Source organism: Bufo gargarizans, chromosome 2, assembly GCF_014858855.1.
Source record: "Bufo gargarizans isolate SCDJY-AF-19 chromosome 2, ASM1485885v1, whole genome shotgun sequence".
NCBI lineage: Eukaryota > Metazoa > Chordata > Amphibia > Anura > Bufonidae > Bufo > Bufo gargarizans.
In genome coordinates this window covers 574,320,640-574,343,783 of record NC_058081.1, presented here as the reverse complement: position 1 = coordinate 574,343,783, position 23,144 = coordinate 574,320,640, and the positions used below count along the sequence as shown (strand labels likewise).

Below are 23,144 nucleotides of genomic sequence, written 5' to 3'. Positions count from 1 at the left end.
TTTAAATATTCTCTCCTCTTTTACCTTGTTGATTCACTTTATGTATTTAAAAGTTTCTATCATATCCCCTCTGTCTCGTCTTTCTTCCAAGCTATACATGTTAAGGTCCTTTAATCTTTCCTGGTAAGTTTTATCCTGCAATCCATGTACTAGTTTAGTAGCTCTTCTCTGAACTCTCTCCAAAGTATCAATATCCTTCTGGAGATATGGTCTCCAGTACTGAGCACAATACTCCAAATGAGGTCTCACTAGTGCTCTGTAGAGCGGCATGAGCACTTCCCTCTTTCTACTGGTAATGCCTCTCCCTATACACCCAAGCATTCTGCTAGCATTTCCTGCTGCTCTATGACATTGTCTGCCTACCTTTAGGTCTTCTGAAATAATGATCCCTAAATCACTTTCCTCAGATACTGAGGTTAGGACTGTATCACTGATTTTATATTCTGCTCTTGGGTTTTTACGTCCCAGGTGCATTATCTTGCACTTATCAACATTAAATTTTAGTTGCCAGATTTTTGACCATTCCTCTAGTTTTCCTAAGTCCTTTTCCATTTGGTGTATCCCTCCAGGAACATCAACCCTGTTACAAAGCAGAGAAGGCAGCGCTCATACGAGTGCTGCCTTCACTTCAAACAGCTGATTGTCCCCCTGGCCATGTGATATTGATGACCTATCCTGAGGATAGGTCATCAAAGGTAAAAAGCGGACAACCTCTTTAACCTTTACATATACAACAGAAGTTGGGTCTTTAAACATGGCGCCCACTCAGGAGCTGAGTGGACACCATAGCCACCAGGTTTCTGCTGTGTTAAACAGCCGGCACCCAGAGCTAATGTGATCAGCAATAACAATGATCACTAACATTTAACCCCTCACAATTGACCATGGCATCGGAGAGGCATTTTCCTGGGAGTGCTGTTCTCCCAGGGCCCAAATGGCTCCTCTACGCCAACGTCGAGAGAGCTATTACTTACTTGCGGTAGCCTTTAGCCGTATTCAAACAGAAACTGAATAGAAAGTGATTAACAAGTCGTACAGACTCCAAAATGGTATCAATAAAACTGCAGATTGCTTCACAAAAATTGAGCCCTGACTGACACAGTTCTGTAGACATAACCATAAAAATGTTATGGGGGTCAGAATGTGGAAATTTTAAGAGAAAAACAATATTTTTTTTAAAGCTTTTGTGTCTTTTTAAATATTAAAACACAAGAAAAACTATAAAAATGTGGTATCTCCGCAATCATACTGACCTGGAGAATGATGGTAACAGGTCAGTCTTACCACATAAAAATGAAACCCATAAAACTACGTCCAACCCGTTTGGAATTTTTTCCTTCTTTCCACTACATTGTTTACCATATTCAATGGCACCAATAGAAAGTGCAACTTGTTCTGCAAAAACAAGCCCTCCTACGGCTATTTGAATGGAAAAATTAAAAGGTTATGGCTTTGGGAAGGCAGAGATTAAAAAATGAAAACGTGAAAATGGAAAACCACTGGGTCTTGAGGTTAATAGTAGATTGCGACACAAAATATGGCAACAGGTGAGAAACACTTTACAGATACAGAACTAATATATCATACTTAAACTTGCTGAGGGATCCAGTTATTTTTCTGCAGTTCGATCCATCACCTCCACAGACTCCACATTTGTCCAATTTCTTTGTGGAGTTTAATATATGATCACATCCAGCTTTGAAACACTGACCCTGCACACACACGGAGAGGCTGTCTGGCCAACACAGGGTACCATCCACTACCTGGAAGTGAGAAGACCAGATCATGAGTGAGAGAATGTATCGACACTCATTCATTGCTTAGCAGCTGAGCAAACTTTTTTCTCTTAAGGACACCTCACAAAAATAGCAGTGATTTGTCCAACACTGAATAGTGATGTCAGAATGTTCTGCTCATGACACATTACTGATGTGAGCTGTAACCACCATCCAGTCAATGTCGCTTTTTATCTGCTCCATGTTCTGTACGTATAAATAACTGGATTTAATAAATTACCCCCTAAGCGCTTCTTCTGCGCCAACAGCCTTAATATTTTTAGCCATTTTACTAATTGATGTTGAAGGTCATATTCAAACATGTCAAAATGCCACAAAACATCAACTTGTGAATACCTTAACAATCAAAATTCTGGTAATTTACCATTCTGGTTATTTTTATATTGTGCCATTCTCAATTTTTTTCCCCTGTAAGAATTTTTTTTAACTGACCTTGGACTGGAAAACTTTAAATTCACTCCCTCCTTGCGCTTGGCACATGAGCTTGCATCTATCCCGTGGAGACACACCAGAGTACTTAGGAATCCACTCTATGAGATTGCCATGCCTGTCCCTGGAGTTATATATTTCACACTGAATATCTCGGAAACTCTTCTCTAAAGATGAGAATTAGAAGATTTTAGAAAGTAAAGCCGCACAGCACATTGAGCAGCTGTCTGAGAACACTGAGGGATCAAGTGTGCTTAAACGGACACTAAACCTGCAGTCTCTCTGGCCTGTGATATCAGTGGTCCTTACCTCCTGGTGGACACTCCTGTGTGTTGCATGACTCATACTTGGCTCTCAAACCTTGACAATATTTTCCTCCATTTTGAGGTTGGGGGTCATTACACTCTCTATAGGAGAAACGAACACCTCCCCCACAGCTCCGGGAACATGCTCCCCATGGGCTCCAGCTGCCCCAGTTCCCATCCAAAGGCACCTGATACACACACAACACAAAAGTGACCTTTTACATCTTTCGGGTTCGTAGGTAGAAAAAAAATATGGGTACATCAAGTTCAACATTTCTCAGGTCAATTATACAGAGTTGATTGATGAATTATAGCCTGTTTCTGTGTATCCCATAGTAATCCTAGCTTTCCTAGTGTTCTAAACAGCAAATCTCTGAAGTTTTGCTGAGATACACACCACATTCAGATACTGAAGCATATCTGTTCTGGAACCAGTAGATGCTGGGTTATAGCTCCTGTGGGAACCATATTGGCAGCCATATTGTTTTGTACCTTCTTCTTACTGGACCAATGTTAGATAAATGCTTATCAATCACTTTTGGACTGTCCGGTGATTGCAGGGAATAAATGACATCATGACACAAATAAATGATTTGTTCTTTTCTATTGTATCATTGGGAATCAGTTGCAATTTTGTAGCTAGGACTTTACCTGAGGCTTTAGAACCTCTTCTTCTTCCTGGCAGACTCCATCCCAGCACACATGCTGCTTTCCACACGATGTTCCATCAGCCCAAGGCAGGCTTCCATTCTTGGTGTGACAAACCAGCTCATCCTGCACTTTGCACCACAGCTGAGAACAGATGTCTTCTTGCCTGGTGTTAGGACAGTGTGAATACTGTTCCCCAAACACCTGACGACACTGGTTGTCCAAGTCGTAGCGAGCTGATGTTCCGGGTAGCTCCAGGGGGAGGTCGATAGAAGTTCCTGGAGCATCCAGCAGGCAGTTCCCTAATGAGGCAAAGAAAGAGATTTGGACTACATGCTATGGGCATCCACTATTATACTTACTCCTTCTCATGATTAAGGTTGCAGGTGCCATGTCACAAAGCTGATTGACAGTTTCCTGCTGGGAAATGCTTAGCAGATGCATAATTTATCTGCAGCAATACATGAAAAAAGTGCATCAATGTGAACCGAATTACCCCATAAATGTACATATTAGAGTATCATGCCTGTCTGAAGTAAAACACCCATCTTTGATATCACCTGTGCTGCCGGGGGATGCTCTTAATTTAGGGCAAGGCACATGCCTCATCATAAATTAGGCACATCCTCCGCCTAGATTGAAACCTCCTTAAACCCCTGACTGAATAGATTTCAATTGTTATTTACCCTGGAAACAGGTATAAATGTTGGTGAATTTGCTGTTGCCAATGAGCTTGAAACCTACTACTCCCCACCCCACCCTCATCAGTCTCCAGTGACGAGGATGGTGTAAAAGATTGCGTGTACCTAAATCTAGATGCAGGGTCATATAAAAAGTCTCACAATGAGGACATGCAACTTTTAATGCCACAAACTGGCATAAGGGGCCGTGATAAATGACCCCCCACCCCCTTGTGTGACGAGGAACTGTGGATGGCATCACATAATGTACAAGAAATGAATGACAATAATGACTTTTAGAGGGGTTTCCCAAAGAACTGATAACACAGTATCTTGCTACTGGCAACCCAAGTGGCCATGTGTAATCTGAAGGGGAACTCAGAAGCAATGCTTCAACATCTCTGTTGCCCCACCAGAGGGCAAATGAAGTATTACATGATGACCAACTGAAGGATTTGTATATGATTAGAAGCATAACCACACAAGTCCACAAGCCATGTCCGGTACTGTAAGTTCATTGACGTGAACATGGCTGAGATACAACCAGGGAACAAGTGATATGCTGTAAAGCAGAAACAGACATGTTTTTGTAACCCCTTAAAATCAATGGGGGTCTTTGTAAATGACCCCTAACATGCTGTGTGTTTAATGTAGGGATGCACAGGGTCTTCCAAAGAGAAAAGCCCCTCTGTTCAGGCGCGTAGCTATAGGGGGTGCAGAGGTAGCAGTCGCTACCGGGCCCAGGAGCATGAGGGGGCACAAAGACCCTTGTGCCACATAAAAGACACTGGCATTATAGAAAGTGCATGCTGGTCAATTTACCCCTCTGGCTGGAGGGAAGGGGTTAGGCCAAGAATTTGGCATGGCGGGGGTGGGGGTAAGGTTTTTGCCTCAGGCAACACGAAGGCTATGTGCTCCCCTGCCCCTGACCACAAAGCACTGAGGGATGGGGGGCCCAAGCTGAACTCTCGCACCAGGGCCCATGAGCCCATAGCTACACCCCTGCCTCTGTTAACACTCCTAATAATATCCTTGTACTGGAAAACTACAGGAACACTTACCAAACCAGCTGGTATGCTGATTATATTAAGGTATACTTGCAAACATAGGCAAAGGGCACTTTTAAATCTATGGCTGTCTGACATAGACACTGAACGTGGTGTGAACAATGCCTTATAAAGCAGGTTTCATTCCACTTCCCTGCAGCTTTATCTCATTTCATGATTTATATTAAAAGCTGGAAAAATGATAGACCACCTGCTCCATGGTCACATATCTGCAGCCCTGACAGATTTATGTGGTGGTGTGAGATGAGAACAACCATGCACTCTCCCCACCTTCTCCCTCCGCAGCCTCTCTCACATAGGCAAAGTGGGAGCAGCCAGGAACTAGACAAATGTAGGAGTACATCTTGATACAGAGACGTGTTCCATCATCAATAAGGGCGCGTTCACATGTAGGCTTTAGTGACGTTTTTCTGCACATTTGCGTTTTGTTTAGTTTTTTTTTGCACTAATTCTTTTTGTGGTTAAAATACCAACTCCGGATGTCAGCAGAAGGTGGGACATATGAAATGCAGGACACACAAGTCCTTTTTTTTGTACTGTCATATTTCTTAAAGGGGTTTTCCGAGATATTATAACTGATGACCCATCCTCAGTATCTAACTGGTGGAGGTCCGACACCCAGGACCCCCGCCGATCAGCTGTTTTGGAAGGCACTGGCGCTCCTGTGAGAGCTGCTTACCAAGCACAGCGCCATACATTGTATAACGGCTGAGCTCAGTATTGTACTCAGCCCCATTCACTTCAATGGGACTGAGCTGCGCCCAGGCCATATGAACGAGGACGTCACTGGTCTAGGAAAAGCAGAGAGAAGCCGCAGCACTACTGCAAGCACCGAAGCCTTCTCAAACAGCTGATTAGCAGGGGTCCCGGGTGTCGGACCCCCACTGATCAGATACTGATGATCTATCCTGAGGATAGGTCATAAGTCTCGGAGGTACATCTACAGCAGTCTGTGTGCCTCGAGTGAAAATCTACTCCAGTCTTATGTTAGGAAATGACCCACACTGTATGCAAAAAAAAAAAAAAAAAAAAAAAAAACATAAAACCCATGGCAAAAAACGCAGATGGTAAAAAATAATTCTTTGTACTTATTCTGGCATTTTTTTACTGGTAAAAAAAAAAATCCAGAGCCAAATTCATGTGTGCAGATACCCTGAGAGTAGATTCCTTCCAGCGCATTGCAGAGGATGTTGTTGCCCCCAGTATCTTGAATGCTGACATTTTCTCAAAACGTCATTAGATCCAGGAGAAGAATGGATCTTACATTATACTTGTCTTTTCTTTAGGAGCCATACTGTATCTGCACCAAAAATCCCATTGCAGATTGGATGGCTGGGGCAGGTGAAGGTTACACCTTGGTTCTTACATTATACATGTTAGGCCTAGTTCACACGAACGTATGGCTTTTATTGTTTTTTGCGGTCTGTTTTTCACGGATCCGTTGTTCCGTTTTTGAGTTCCGTTGTGTTTCTGTTTCCTTTCCATTTTTTCCGTATGCCATGTACAGTATACAGTAATTACATAGAAAAAATTGGGCTGGCCATAACATTTTCAATAGATGGTTCAGAAAAAACAGAACGGAAACGGAAGACATACGGACCCATTGACTTTAATGGAGCCACGACCAGTGATTTACGGCCAAATATAGGACAAGCTCTATCTTTCAACGGAACGGAAAAAAGGAAATACGGAAACGGAATGCATACGGAACACATTCCGTTTTTTTTGCGGAACCATTGAAATGAATGGTTCCGTATACGGACCGTATACGGAACACAAATAAACGGCCCGTACACTCGCAAAAAAAACTTTCGTGTGAACTAGGCCTTAGAGTAGGTGGTAATCAGTGACCAGGAATGTATTAAATGAAAACAAATAGTAATATAATACAATTATTTACAAAATCTGTGTTTGCAGTCATTGAATGGAAACATTATTTTTACATCATTAATAATAACCCATAAAGGTCTTACTGAGACATTTTACCTGCACTGACACACTGTAACAACTGCTCATGTGTGTAGCTCACAATGAATTGTCTAAATCTAAATGTTTCTTCTTTTTTGTTGTATGTTTGTTCCCCTGACTGCACAGCGCTGCAGAATATGTCGGTGCTACGCAAATGAGGCTTTCAGTATTTATTTGTAACAGAGAGATGCAGTGTTATGTTACTTACGCTGGGACACAAAGGGGGAGATTTATCAAAACTGGTGTAAAGTAGAACTTGTTTAGTTGCCCATAGCAACCAATCAGATTCGACCTTTCATTTTTCACAGCTTCTTTGATAAATGAAAGGACCAATCTGATTGGTTGCTGTGGGCAACTAAGCAAGTTTTCCTTTACACCAGTTTTGTATAAAGTTCTCATCGTGAAGTTTTTTCTAGGTCAATCTGAAGACATATCTGAGTTTGGATCATAAAAGAACCTGTCTCACATTACTGCCTCATAAATTACACGCTAATCTCATACCTTTCTGTTCAACCACAAGAAAACAGCTTAGGGTACATTCACACTTGCGGCAGAGGATTCCGGCAGGCTCCGGAATTTTGGACGGAGATAAAACGGCAGCATGCTGCGGTATTATCTCCGTCCTGAAAAGTCAAAAAGACTGAACTGAAGACATCCTGATGCATCCTGAACAGATTTCTCTCCATTCAGAATGCATTAGGATAAAACTGATCAGTTATTTTCCGGTATTGAGCCCCAAGCACGGAACTCAGTGCCAGAAAAGAATAACGCTAGTGTGAAAGTACCCTTACAAAGTAGAGAAAGACAGTAGAGAAAATGTCATAACCAGAGCAGCCGGGCATTGGTACGGTGAATATCACTTGGTATTTTAGAGACTTCTAGCTGTTTTCTAAGCTTTGCAAAGGGTGAAATCTGCACTTATTATCAGCAGAAACTATTGAGATGCTTCGGATTTCAAAATCCACATAGCAGGTCAATTTCCGCATGGAAAATATATGCAAAGTGGATATTATTTTTGTCAAATCTCATTTACCTTGTTGGTACTGTATTACATTGCAGTTTTTACAAAACACCGGGCACAACATGTGCAGGTACCCTAACCTAAGGCAATCTACTGCGTATGGTGACTTCCTGAGAAACCTTCACATACTCTCTGACCCATCAAAACCAAGACACAGCCAATAGGGGTTGTCACCCAGCTTTTCACACACCTGCATAATAGGGTACAGTTTATCACTGTAACCAATGCATCTACTGTATATGGCAGGAGTAATTGGTGGGAACTATAATGGCGCCATTCATATTATCTGTAACACTGTGATATGATTTGCAGAGCAGGCTGCAGAGGCTTCTTACCGTGACCACTGTCAAAGAATTCTGTAAGGTGCATGGCACTGCACGGGGACCATGGCATGGACTTGTTCAGCTGCAGGAACAGGGGAGCCATCAAGTGGTGCTTATCGAGGTCGCCAAACACCTTCCTGCAGTTGTTGGAGTTGTCATGCGGAATGCTGAGGACATGAGCTGAGAAAAGGCAAGAGACAAGTAGTTACTTGAGCATTTATCTCCTTACTATATCTGATTATCTTTCTATGAATGGCATGTTATATCTATCTATCTATCTATCCATCTCTGTATGTCTATCTATTTATCTATGGGTCTATCTATCTATCTATCTATCTATCTATCTCTGTGTCTATCTATCTATCTATCTATCTCTGTCTATCTATCTATCTATCTATCTATCTATCTATCTATCTATCTATCTATCTTCCATCTAACATTGCCAAAGCAAATGGTAAATATTGGAATAAAATAAAGTAATGAAGGATAGTGATAAATGTAGATTAGAGGTTGGAGAATCCACGCATATAATATTTTATATTATGTATACCTATAGTTTGTATGTATAGTACAGGGTTAGGATATATTCAATGGTAGTAGTATCATACATTACATAGCGTATTATATACAGAGCTGAGGAGCACAAGATGCACCAGGGAGTGCCCGAGCAAGGGAAGAGTGGGAGCAACGTAGTCAAAATAACTGATACTCAGCCTGTGCTGATATTCTGGAGAACGGTACCAGACCCCAAGAACAGTTTGCAGCAGAATGACTAGAACATCAGTTGGAACTGGATCAATAAACCTAACTTTAGTCTATCTCTGTCTGTCTATTCTATTCTAGCCATCCATACTGTAGAATATAAAATATGACATGAAAGTATTGAATATACCAAGTTCATGGGCTAGGGTGTAGGCCGCTTGCAGTCCATCATCTTCAATCACTGAGCAACTCTTGCTTGGCTCACACACTGTTCCGATATCAGCCACCCCCAGTGTATCGCAGCTGTCATGTCCACAAAAATCCTACCACATAAGAACACAACAGTGAGCACCAACCACCTGAAGAGCACCTCACAGAAGACATGACCCTTGGATCAGTATCATAAGTATGTGGTTACATAACATCCATTAGCTTCCTGCAAGGTCAATGCAGAAGGATATATCAAAATTTGACAATTCCTGCAACAAATCAACCAATAATTATCTGTGATCCAGATAATGACCAATTGTGGCTAGATGTTTAGTTTGTCAGATTTAAAGCAAGCCGGCTGATATGTCTAGCTGCTATACAGCCTGAGATATTCCAGGATGAAGCAGAGAACCCCTCTTCAATTGACTGTGATTTCAGCTAGTGTGTAAGAAGAGGGGGCAGTTAGTGGGTAATTACAGCTAGATGCTTAGATTATCAGCTTTAAAACAAGTCCTGGCTGAAATCTTTAGCTCCTATACAGCCTGAGGAATACCACTATGATGCAGCCCACCTTCAGCCGTCTGCAATGTCAGCTAGCATGGAGGAGGAGGGGGACAGTAGAGGAGAAGCTAACAGGCTGCAGGGGGAAGAGGACTCAGATCCTCCTCTCTCCCTGTATAACAGTACATGATCCCCGGGGGAAGGTAACAAACTTCTTTGCATGTTATCAATCCCCCCATCAATCAGTCTTTTTATCCAAAAAAGGAGAAAGAAGATGTGTTTGTACATCTCATCACCCTTCTGTGCCTACTCAGTCCATTTATTGACACCATGAACCAGAAGTTTATCAGAGTCCCGCTGACAGCGTCAAATAAGTTGAATCAAACATTCACATCACACATACACAAACATCAATAAAGCTTATAGTTTATAGTGTCCCTATCCTGTAAATGTACAGATTGCTTCTCTAGCAATGCCCTTTACAAGCTACTGTAGTAGCAATGATGATTACTAGAGAGAAATATCTAATATATATCTGACAGATGGAAAAGATTTCAATCAGTAAGAAAATACATTTTTGCTAAATTTCAATTAGTTTTACAAAAAAAAGTCTGGCCACTTTTCAAGTGAATGTAATTTGGGTGTCTTTTTGTTCCTATATTATAGACCTGGACCTCTTAGGCCCCTTTCACATGGGCGAGTTTTCCGTGCGGGTGCGATCCGTGCGGCGAACGTATGGCACCCGCACTAAATCCTGACCCATTCATTTCTATGGGACTGTGCACATGAGCGTTGTTTTTAACGCATCACTTGTGCGTTCAGTTGAAATCGCAGCATGCTCTATATTGTCCGATTTCGACGTGACGCAGGCCCCATAGAAATGAATGGGGTGTGTGAAAATCGGATGGCATCCGCAAGCAAGTACGGATGCCATGCGATTTGCACGCACGGTTGCTAGGAGACGATCGGGATGGAGACCCGATCATTATTATTTTCCCTTATAACATGGTTATAAGGGAAAATAATAGCATTCTGAATACAGAATGCATAGTAAAACAGCGCTAGAGGGGTTAAAAAAATAAAATAAAATTTAACTCACCTTAGTCCACTTGCTCGCGAAGCCCGGCATCTCCTTGTGCCTCCTCTGCTGATGAACAGGACCTGGGGTGAGCTGCTCCATTAAATACAGCTTAAGGACCTTCGATGACGTCACTCCGGTCATCACATGGTCTTTTACCATGGTGAATCACCATGGTAAAAGATCATGTGACGTACCATGTGATGACCGGAGTGACGTCATCGAAGGTCCTTAACCTGTATTTAATGGAGCAGCTCACCCCAGGTCCTGTTCATCAGCAGAGGAGTCACAAGGAGATGCCGGGCTTCGCGAGCAAGTGGACTAAGGTGAGTTAAATTATTTTTTATTTTTTTTAACCCCTCTAGCGCTGTTTTACTATGCATTCTGTATTCAGAATGCTATTATTTTCCCTTATAACCATGTTATAAGGGAAAATAATACAATCTTCAGAACATCAATCCCAAGCCCGAACTTCTATGAAGAAGTTCGGGTTTGGGTACCAAACATGCGCGATTTTTCTCACGCGAGTGCAACGCATGACAATGTTTTGCACTCGCGCGGGAAAACCGCGCATTTTCCCGCAACGCACCCGGCTCTTATCCGGGCAAAAAAACTGACGCCCGTGTGAAAGAGGCCTTACAGTTCAACAGAACCACCTATGGCAGTGATGGCCAACCTCTGGCACTCCAGCTGTTGTGAAACTACAACTCCCAGCATGCTCCATTCATTTCTACGGAGTTCCGAGAACAGCTAAGCACGTGTGCATCTTGGGAATCATGGTTTTACTACAGCTGGAGTTCAGAAGGTTAGCCACCACAGACCTATCAAACCTTTATCTCATGAACCGCTGGAGGTTCAGGTGTTGTGTCTATCATATAGAGCACCTGCATTAAACCCATCTAAAAACAGAGTACTTTCACACTAGTGTTTTTCTTTTCCGGCGTAGAAATAGAGTTCCGTCACAGGGGCTCAATACCGGAAAAGAACTGATCAGTTTTATCCCCATGCATTCTGAATGGAGAGCAATCCGTTCAGGATGCATCAGGATGTCTTCAGTTCAGTCTTTTTGACTGATCAGGATTTTCAGAAAACCGTAGCATGTTGTATTTTTACCTCTGGCCAAAAATCTGGAACACTTAAACTGAACGCCGGATCCGGCCTTTTTCCAATTGACTTGCATTAATGCCGGCGCCGTGTGTCCCGTCAAACCGGATCCGGCTTTTGCATGTTAATCATGAAAAATGTTTTTAAAAAAGTAAAAGGCTATAAATGGCGGATCAGTTTTTTCCAATGCATTTTTTCATTGTGATCAAAATCCTGATCAGGATTCAAATGTAATCAGTTTTCACGCATTTTTCTGGATCCCGCGGGCAGTTCCAGCAACGGAATTGAACGCTGGATTCAAACAACGCTAGTGTGAAAGTAGCCTTAGTGAACATATTACAGGGGTCTGTTCAGACTCTGCAGATTCTAGTGGCAGTCTTTCTGGAGCCTCATAGCCCTTCAGGGACAAACACCAGAGTAATATAAAAGTGATTGCTATTGAGAGAGTTAACAAACCACAGTGAGGAAGTGATTGGAGGAAATTGCTTCTCGCACGCGAGGCATTTTGGATCTTCAACTTATGGTATTAATCAAAGATCAGACTTGCTGAACTGTTATCAATTACATGATGGTCATGCCAATGCCTCCTGTTTATACTTTCTTGTTTACTCCTTGTACGTCATGTTATTTGCTATGAAACCCGACGATATTAATGTAGCACTTGATTAAGTGGGTGGTCCTATCGAGGTGGCGCCATGTTTGTAGTGATTTTTTTAATTGTGTTCAAAGGGGAAGATATCAAGACTGGCGTATCCGTATACCAGTCTTGATCTCCCTTAGCTGGCATGAGATGCCTCTAATTTATTAATCAAGCGCATCTTTCTCCTGCTGTGCGCCAGAAACTGAAGTCTACGCCAGGCACAGGCTGGCATGGACTCCAGCTATAACTTCCTCTACTTTCTGGCAAAAGTTATAGTTAGGCATCTTTCAGACGGGCGTTGCGGGAAAACGTGCGGGTGCGTTGCGGGAACACCCGCGATTTTTCCGCGCGAGTGCAAAACATTGTAATGCGTTTTGCACTCGCATGAGAAAAATCGCGCTTGTTTGGTACCCAAACCCGAACTTCTTCACAGAAGTTCGGGCTTGGGATCGGTGTTCTGTAGATTGCATTATTTTCCCGTATAACATGGTTATAAGGGAAAATAATAGCATTCTGAATACAGAATGCATCGTAAAATAGCGCTGGAGGGGTTAAAAAAATAAAAAAAATTTTTAACTCACCTTAGTCCACTTGCTCGCGTAGCCGGCATCTCCTTCTGTCTTCATCTTAGCTTTTTGTAGCAACAGGACCTGTGGTGACGTCACTCCGGTCATCACATGATCCATCACCATGGTAAAAGATCATGTGATGGATCATGTGATGACCGGAGTGACGTCACCAAAGGTCCTGTTGCTGCAGACAGCTAAGATCAAGACAGAAGGAGATGCCGGCTTCGCGAGCAAGTGAATTAAGATGAGTTAAATTTTATTTTTATTTTTTTAACCCCTCCAGCGCTATTTTACTATGCATTCTGTATTCAGAATGCTATTATTTTCCCTTATAACCATGTTATAAGGGAAAATAATAACGATAGGGTCTCCATCCCGATCGTCTCCTAGCAACCGTGCATGAAAATCGCACTGCATCCGCACTTGCTTGCGAATGCTTGCGATTTTCACGCAACCCCATTCACTTCTATGGGGCCTGCGTTGCGTGCAAAACGCACAAAGAGGAGCATGCTGCGATTTTCACGCAACGCACAAGTGATGCGTGAAAATCACCGCTCATGTGAACAGCCCCATAGAAATGAATGGGTCAGGATTCAGTGTGGGTGCAATGCGTTTACACATTGCACCCGCGCGGAATACTCGCTCGTGTGAAAGGGGCCTAAATGTGGCAGGTGGCGTGAAGTCCCGCCCTTCCCATTAATTCCCATTTTCTCTGCACTTCGGAAATGTTTCGAGAAGCCTAAAAAGTTGCAAATTTTGGTGCAAATATGGAGTGCGCCATAATTTATGACTTCAGTGTCTATTTATTTGTAGGCATTCGCCATTACATTTAGGCTACGACTAAGGACTGAAGTGAGTCTGAAACCCATCAGCGTTAGACCTCTTGCACACGACCACATAGCTTTTTCTGTATTTTTGCGGTCTGTTTTTTCATGGATCCGTTTTTCAGTTTTTTTGTTTCAGTAGTGTTTCCGCTTCCGTTACGTTTTGCCGTTCTGTTTTTTGCAGATCGGAAACGGAAGCATACAATAATGTTTAAACAGTAAGTACATACAAAAAATTGGGCTGGGAATAAAATTTTAAATAGATGGTTCCGCAAAAACGGAACAGAGACGGAAGAAATATGGATGCATTCCATATGCATTCTGGTTTTTTTGTAGACCCGATTGACTTGAATTGAGCCATGGATCGTTATTTGCGGGCAATAATAGGATAAGTTCTATCCCTCAGCGGAACGGAAATACGTAAATGGAATGCATATGTAGTACAAATGGAATCCGCAAAAACGGAACGGAAACGGGAAAAAAAAACGTTCGTGTGCAAGAGGCCTTATCTTGATGTGCACACCATGTTTTTAATTTTTTTTCTATAAATAACGCTTACATGATTTTATTTATTCCTGCGGTTGGTGGATAACATATTTTCTGCAAGAGGATATACCTAATTTATGACTATGCCTGCGCCTCATCATAAATTAAGTGCATCCTTCAGCAGTTCAGGGGATATCTAAGAACAGCGTAAAACACCAGTCTTTGATAAACGACCCCCCCACTGCCTCCAATAGAATACTAATAAAATGTGTAAATCCTCATATTGCTTTGCAAGAGTTGAAGTATATTTGTCCGCCAGGCCACCCTACAGTGCCGTATCTACAGTGCGCCATAACCTGTGTACAGCATTGAAATAGGAAGTTCTGAAACCTGAAAACAAAGCTGCTATGGAGGTGACTGGAGCAGTATACGTAATGTAACTTAGGGCTCATGCACACGACCGTATGTGTTTTGCGGTCTGCACAAAACGGATCCCCAAAAAATACGGATGACGTCTGTGTGCATTCCTTATTTTGCGGAACAGAACAGCCGACATCTAATAGAACAGTCCTATCCTTGTCCATAATGCGGACAATAATAGGAGATGTTCTATTTTTTTGCAGAACGGAAATACAGACATACGTCAACAGAATGCACATGGAGTAACTGCTGTTTTTTTTTTGCGGACCCATTGAAGTGAATGGTTCCGCATACAGTCCGCAAAAAAACCTGAATGGACACGGAAAGAAAATATGTTCGTGTGCATAAGCTCTAAGAATCAGTAAAGCAAGTAAGACTACTTTCACACTTGCGATTTTGCCTGATCTGGCGGGGATCATCAAAACTGCTTCCGTTACTAATAATACAACCATCTGCATCCGTTATGAACGGATCCGGTTGTATTATCTTTAACATGGCCAAAACGGATCCGTCATTAACATCATTGAAAATCAAAGGGGAACGGATCTGTTTTCTATTGTGACTTGCACTGTGGTCCATGCCAGATCCATTTTGCTCCGCATCCCATGACGGAAAGAAAACCGCAGCTTGCTGCAGTTTGCTCTGCGGTATCGGAACGCAACCAAATGGAATAGAATGCATTTTGGAGCACTCCGTTCTGTTCAGTTACATTTTGTCCCCATTGACAATGAATGGGGACAAAATGGAAGCGTTTTTCTCCGGTATTGAGATCCTCTGACGGATCTCAATACCGGAAAATAAAAACGCAAGTGTGAAAGTCGCCTTAAAGGGAACCTGTCACCTACTAAATGCATTTAAACCCGCCAGCAGTACCTCAATTCGGCTTTGTTTTTCCGAAGTCTCGCGCATGCGCGGTGCCCTCTATTTTACTGCGCCATCCCATGCCCTGACATGGGATCGCGCAGTAAAACACAGGGCACTGCACATGCGCGAAACTTCGGAAAGCAAAGCCGAATTTCGGGCTGTCACTCAAAGGCAAAAGGAGGCGTGGTTATCTTGACTTGAAGCAAGGAGGCCGCTGTCCCCTTGACTTCAAGCTGACCGGCAAATTAGCGCGGACGGAGGATAAAAGATCGTTTTCTGACCTTAGGCAGCATCGGACTGCAGGATGAAAAGTATGATTAGTATCACCCTGAGGTACTGCTGGCAGGTTTACATGCATTTAGGAGGTGACAGGTTCCCTTTAATTATAAAGCAAGATTTGGGCCATTTCCTACCATTTCATAATGAATCTGGAGTAAACTACGTCTGATACTCTGATTTTCAATTTGACAAGCAATTATACATTTTGTGCATTTCACCACTAAAATACTGCATGTCATTCACTTATTTTTTTTTACATCAAACCTGGCATAAATTGTGGGCCATAGACTGTACGCTTTGGGTGCACGTACCACAGCTGAAGAACCCTGGGAATATGTGATCCTGCAGGGCAGGACTTTAGATTTGGTTGTCACTCCATCTGCATGCATGTTGCCTACAGGAAATATTCAGTCTATGAGACACAGTTTCCCCTTGTGGCTGTACAAAGGTTGTAACTAGAGAAGCCAGGAATAGCTGCGAGAGATATTTATGGGAAGAGGTGTCGTACTCTAGATGCTCAGACATTAGGAAGTGTCATTTCAAGGGGTCACAGACCTGTCGGGTGATGAGGATCGCTGTGTCATAGTGATCCGGGTGACGGTCACTGGCCGGGTTGTAACTTTGCTGCCACTTGCAGAAGTTGCGTAGGATGAGGCCTCCATTGTCTGAGACCTCAGGACCCAAGTCCTCATCTTCAGCTATCAACACCTTCACCACTACCAGGTTGACAAAGTTCTTCAAGCTGGGGTGCTTGTAGATCCGAGCAGCCACAGACATCAGAGTCAAGAGATGAAGCTGGAACGGGACAGGAGATTGTTAGTGAAACAGAAGTAATAATGCCACCATTGCATGCATCTTGTGTGCGATGGAAGTAGATGCACATCATTTCATTTGTACCAATACCCAGAATCTCTATATATTGGTTGCTCTATTTATCTTGGGTTAAACTGGAGTTAGATCATCAGTTCTGATGCTCCACTCACGTTCAGAGCTGCATTTACAATCTTACTGATTTCTAAACTCCAAGGAACCCTTTCTGGTTCGGCGTCTGCCTGCTATATCTCCCAGAAGATAACTGTAAGAGTCCACTGGACTAAACAAAGGAGATCAACTACAACTTCTATTCTTATATCTGACACAACAATAAAATTCATGCACAATAAGATGTCAAATGGTAATTATATTTTACTGTAATCAAAGGTAATGGCGCGCTCCCTTACAGTCAACAGGAGTGGGAGAGTGCTATATTAATAACATATACTTATAGACAAGATGATTTCGGTTCCGACCTAAACCTACAAAGTACCTGATGCGTTATAAAGGGGTTCACAATAATAACCTACAAACCATGTGTCACGTGTACACTGAATCAGTCATACGTGTATCACCAAAATCAAACTTTATTGACCTGTACTGACAAAGTGCATTTCTCACGAAAAACGTTAATCCCAACCCAGGTTTAGATACCAATATATTGTATAAGATCCTATTACACATTATATGGGTCCTAGGAGAGCTTGGCGTGTCGTACAGGACATAGATTGTCAGTGCAATATATGAAGTCAGCATTCACCTTAACACATAGCCGCTAAAAGAGTTTATGAAATGCCCACTTTAAAGAGGGAGGAGTTTTAGTGTTAGTGAGTAGTCTAGCCTACCCTCCTCAGGGAGAGGTTGTGTGTTGGCCAGCAGAGCTCTGTCTGCTCTGCTGTGCCCCGGGGCCCTGCCTCTGAAGCCTACATGGTTGCTTGTCCCCTCCTGGGCTTGCACTGCCTTCATCCAAGCTGAAGCTAGAGCTTGAGGTACTCAAAGCCAGGATAAGAAGTTCCTAGGACTAAAGATAAAGAGACTACAGCTAAACTAAGTTCCAGCAGAAGAGGAGAAGTTCCTATTTAAGCCAGCTAACATAGCATAGCTGAGACTGCTTGATAAAGACCAACTAAGGTCGAAACGTCGCTGTATTCTAGCTGCTTGAGTGAATAAATCATCTACCGGTGAGTGCTGCGGATTATTGAATTTTATAGCTGAGACAGAGCTACCGCATAGCAGTGCTGAGATTGTTGCAGAAGTGTTTGCCTGCCAAAGTTAAGCCAATACCTGCTGATGGCCAAGATACCGTTAGGAAACTGTTTGGATTACTGGTTTATGCCAAGTAAAGCTGTGTTCTACGTTATTACAAGTCTAGACTCAATTATTCCTTCGTCATCCAAGTTATTCATCCCTTTTGCACTTGCTTCGGACTACACCACATCTGGGATCCAGGGATATCCAGGTAGAAGCACCGTGACACGTGCATACAACATCTACAGAGACATTGTAGGCCATTCTACACCACTCTGGCAATCCTACCACGGGTACCAACACTACCATCTACAAAGGTGATGTTAGCTGCAACTGGCGTCATGTTTACTTGCTCTATAAGAGGGACATATTTTGTAGAAACCTCCTAAGGGGCAAGGGATCACCCAGACGTTGGCAGTGGGCCGCTGCAATAATGTTCAATGGGCACAGAAAGAGAAGAATTTAGTCCTACTATCCACCCTCTCTACAGAGAACAGGTAAGGGAGAGATCACTGTTATTTTTCTGTTCTTCTGATCTATAAGAACAGAAAAATAAAGCCCAAAACTGTTCCTGTGCAGCAGTTATACTCATTTGGCATCCATTTGAGTCTAAAATCCGTTTTTTTTAGATGGGAAAAAAAAGTTCTGCATGCATTACTTTTTTGTCTAAAAAAATAGATCTCAGACAAATGTTTAACTGATACACAGGATCCTTCTTTTTACAGGATCAGTTTTTTTTCTTCTTTAGGCCTCTTTCACACTTGCGTTGTCCGGATCAGTCGTGTACTCCATTTGCCGGAATTACACGCCGGATCCGGAAAAACGCAAGTGAACTGAAAGCATTTGAAGACGGATCCGTCTTCAAAATGCGTTCAGTGTTACTATGGCAGCCAGGACGCTATTAAAGTCCTGGTTGCCATAGTAGTAGTGGGGAGTGGGGGAGCAGTATACTTACCGTCCGTGCGGCTCCCGGGGTGCTCCAGAAAGACGTCAGAGTGCCCCATGCGCATGGATGACGTGTCCATGCGATCAAGTCATCCATGCGCGTGGGGCGCCCTGATGTCACTCTGAAGCACCCCGGGAGCCGCACGGACGGTAAGTATACTGCTCCCCCGCTCCCCACTACACTTTACCATGGCAAACAGGACTTTAGCGTCCTGGCAGCCATGGTAACCATTCAGAAAAAGCTAAACGTCGGATCCGGCAAAACGTCGGATCCGGATTAATGCCCTTCAATGGGCATTAATTCCGGATCCGGCATTGCGGCAAGTGTTCAGGATTTTTGGCCGGAGCAAAAACGTTCCGGTCCTGAACTGAAGACATCCTGATGCATCCTGAACGGATTTCTCTCCATTCAGAATGCATTAGGATAATCCTGATCAGGATTCTTCCGGCATAGAGCCCAGACAACGGAACTCTATGCCGGAAGAAAAGAACGCAAGTGTGAAAGAGCCCTTATTTGACTATTCTGACGGATCAGGAGAACAGAAAAATAACGCTGATGTAAACTCTCCCTAAGGGCTAATACACACGAACGTATTGGCTCTGTGCCCGTATTGCAGACCGCAAACCCATTGACTTGAATGGCTCCGCGATCCTCAAGATACGGCCAAAGATGGGACATGTCCTATCTTTTGTGGAGCAGAGGCATGGATCGGAAACCCACGGAAACACTACAAAGCGCTTCCGTGGACTTGAGGCTCTGTGCCTCAGCATTGCAAAAGATTAGACTTGCCCTATCTTGTGGAAGGTGGATCCATTCAGGTCAATGGGCCCGCATCTGCAGCATGGAGTGCACACAGCCAGCGCCCATGCATTGCGGACCGCTCTTTGCAGTCCGCAGCACAGGCCTGGAGCCCTTACGTTTGTGTGCACGAGCCCTAACACTGATGTACCCAGTAAATGGAGCTGTCATGTTTCCTCTGTAAAGCTGATCACTGCCAGGCTAGTCTTTACATATTTGCCCAGCAGTGACAGAGTTAAGTGCCAGGACAGAAGCCAAGAGCTTTGACCTACCTTGCCACCCACTAGCCTTGCTATAACATTCCCACAGAGCTGCAATAGAAAGAGGGAGGGAGGACTACTTTGGTAATAAAGGAGCCTTCTGGGGTGGTCGGCCCACTGTGTCTGGGAACTGCCTGACTCTGAAACTATAGACGCACAGGTAGGGGGTGGGACGCCATAAAGGAAGGCCGAGCAGTTCACTGGAAGCTTTGTTATGGGATTAAAGGAAACTTTTGGAAGCCAATTTTCTGGAGTGATCTGTGATGACAAATCTTTTTTATTCCCTTTAAATGGCTACATGGTGCTATAATTTGAATACGCCTGACTAGTGAAATCAGTCACCGAGGATACGGGGCAATAAATATATCCACCAAGTACTTTGTCCCCTCAGTGATAACACTATAAGGGCTCATGCACACGGCCCACAATCAGTGGCGCCAGCGGGCACCAGCCATGTGCTCCCCGCATCACAGATGCGGACCCATTCACTTGAATGGGTCTGCAATTCGAGAGATGCGGTGCGGAATGGAGGGACGGATCGGAATGCACAACTTTTTTGCGGTGCGGACAGTCGGATGCGGATCGCGGACCCCATTCAAGTGAACGGGTCCTCGATCCGTATGCGCCGGCCCCAGGGTCAGTGCCCGTGCATTGCGGACCACAATTTGAGGTCCACAGCACGGTCCCGGCCAGTCGTGTGCATGAGCCCTAAAGCTGCATCCACATGAACGGCCATTAAAAACGGACGCGCTGTTGATTTTTCAAGGCCATTTTGTATCAGTGTATGGATCCATTTTCTGGCTGTGTATCCGTTACATTAAAAACTAATGCATTTCATTGGATTTTTAGTTAAAACCTCAACCCCTGCAGTGCCCTCAGTATATCTAATGCCCCCTATAGTGCCCCCAGTATAACTAATGCACCCCTTTGTGCCCCCAGTAGTTATAATGGCCCCTAATAAAGATATTGCCCCCCTAATGCCCCCAGTAGTTATAATGGCCCCCAAATGCCAGAAAAACCACATGCACTATGGAAAAAATGTAAGCGTTTTCAACACCGTTTTTTGAGTGGATAAGAACAGGAAAGCACACTGTGTGCTGTTCGCATCCGTATGTCTGCTCCGTGGAACCCACACAAAAATAGAACATGTACTATACGTGTCTGTTTTACAGACAAGGATAGGGCTGTTCTATAGATGACAGGACGTTCCATACTGCAAAATGCACAATGCACACCGCCTGAATCCGTGTTTTGCAGGTTGTGTCCATGAGCCCTTACTATGGCCACAGCTGTAATGTGTATAGGCACCACCACCCGAATATTTCATTCATCTCTGTAATGTCACATTTGATGATTGTTTTCCAAGTAAACTGCATGGATTCATGATATAAAAAGCGTGACTCTACACTACACCCTTCTGCTGCAATAGTTTTTATTGAGTTTTTCTTTTCAAACGGTTAAAGAAAGTCCATTACAGTTTGATTTGTTACAGTGTCAAGCAGAATACCATTAGATCCAGGTAATCAAATACGTTCCAATATAATAAAATAATGATATCTGAATAAATGTAAAGCATCATCCCATTATTTATTGTGCTTCATTGAAGCCACCTTCTAGTTGGCGCTTGGAGCCCGCTTCATGTGGCCAAAAAGTATTGTGTACTGTATGTAAAGTGTAGAAGAAAAAATAAACCGATATATGAGGATAGAGATGAAAAACAAAAAGATGGATAACTAGAGAGAACTTAGAAAACCTATTTAGGTCCCTGAGGCTACATGCACACGAACGTTGTTTGTTTTCCGCGTCCGTTCCTTTTTTTTTTGCGGATAGGATGCGAACCCATTCATTTCAATGGGTCTGCAAAAAATGCGGTCCACATCAGTATGTCCGTTCCATAGCCCTGCAAAAAAAAAATAATTGAACATGTCCTATTCTTGTCCGTTTTAGGCATTGTTACAATGGATCCGCAAAAAAAATTAAATCGGATGGCATACGGATGTCATCCTTTTTATTTTTTTGCAGACCGCAAAACACCTACGGTCATGTGCATGTAGCCTTAGGGCTTATGCCCCACGAACGTGTGCCTGCATACGGCGGGTCCGCAATACTTGGGCACCGGCCGTGTGCATCCCGCAGCACAGATCGCAGGTCCACGATCCGGGAAATGCGGAACGGAGGCATGGATCGAAAGCCCACGTGCTTTCGTGGGTTTACTGTACGTGCCCCCGCACCGCAAAAAAGTAGTGCATGCACTACTATTTTGCGGTGCGGACCATCGAATGCAGATGCCCCACGATCGGTGCCCATGAAATGCGGACCGCAATTTGCAGTCCGCAGTACGGGCCGCACACGTTTCTGGGCATGAGCCCCTATGCAAAGGAAAAATGTGCATCAACCTAATTTAGCTGTCTAAGGGCTCATGCACACGAACGTAATTTCTTTCCTCTTCGGTTCGTTTTTTTTGCGGACTATATGTGGAACCATTTACTTCTGTGGATCTGCAAAAACAACAGAAGGTTCTCTGTGTGCATTCCGTTTCCGTATTTCCATCCAGCAAAAAAGTAGTGCATGCCCTATTATTGTCCGCAAGTCACAGTCCGAGGCCCCATTCAAGTCAAGGGGTCCACAAAAAATACGGAACGCACACCGAGCACATCTGTATGTCATACATATTTCATCCGCATTTTGGGGATCCATACTGTAGAAATGCTATACCCAGCCTATATTGCTCATGCGTTTGGTGATTAATAAGTTACTGTTTCCGCTTCCGATCCGCAAAAAATGGATCGCCTACGGAAACCATACGGATATGTTTTGTGGAATAACGGAACGGAATAGGACTTAAATCAGAGAATAAAAACCTGTCAGATACAGAACAACAGATCCGTGAAAAACGGACTGCAAAACAACAACGGTCATGTGCATGAGCCCTAATAATGAGAAGTACCTCGATGAAGGCCATGGTGTCCAATTTTTTGTGTATTTATTAAGTGTATTGTTGCTTCTGGCAATCATTTTTACCCTACACACTTCTACCCCGCTCAGCTAGCGCTGTCATGATAGAGCAGCGTCCTGTGTGAGGGGAAGTGTTCTTTCCTTCCTAACTGCCAGATGTGATACATCAGCGACCGCACAGTATGAGCTCTGACCACATGAAGTAAAGCA

The 23,144-nt window shown here is 43.5% G+C and overlaps 1 protein-coding gene across 1 annotated transcript in view; it reads right to left on the bottom strand.

Annotated features, from left to right (window-relative positions):
* Positions 1-23,144, bottom strand: part of ADAMTS8 (ADAM metallopeptidase with thrombospondin type 1 motif 8) — a 49,843-nt gene that overhangs the window by 4,661 nt on the left and 22,038 nt on the right. Inside the window, exons 2-8 of the mRNA XM_044281733.1 lie at positions 16,470-16,709; positions 9,130-9,262; positions 8,250-8,417; positions 3,182-3,480; positions 2,535-2,718; positions 2,229-2,392; positions 1,588-1,763 (exon numbers count right to left, since the gene is read on the bottom strand). Coding sequence (XP_044137668.1) covers positions 1,588-1,763; positions 2,229-2,392; positions 2,535-2,718; positions 3,182-3,480; positions 8,250-8,417; positions 9,130-9,262; positions 16,470-16,709 — 1,364 coding nt within the window. The remainder of the gene's footprint in view (positions 1-1,587; positions 1,764-2,228; positions 2,393-2,534; positions 2,719-3,181; positions 3,481-8,249; positions 8,418-9,129; positions 9,263-16,469; positions 16,710-23,144) is intronic.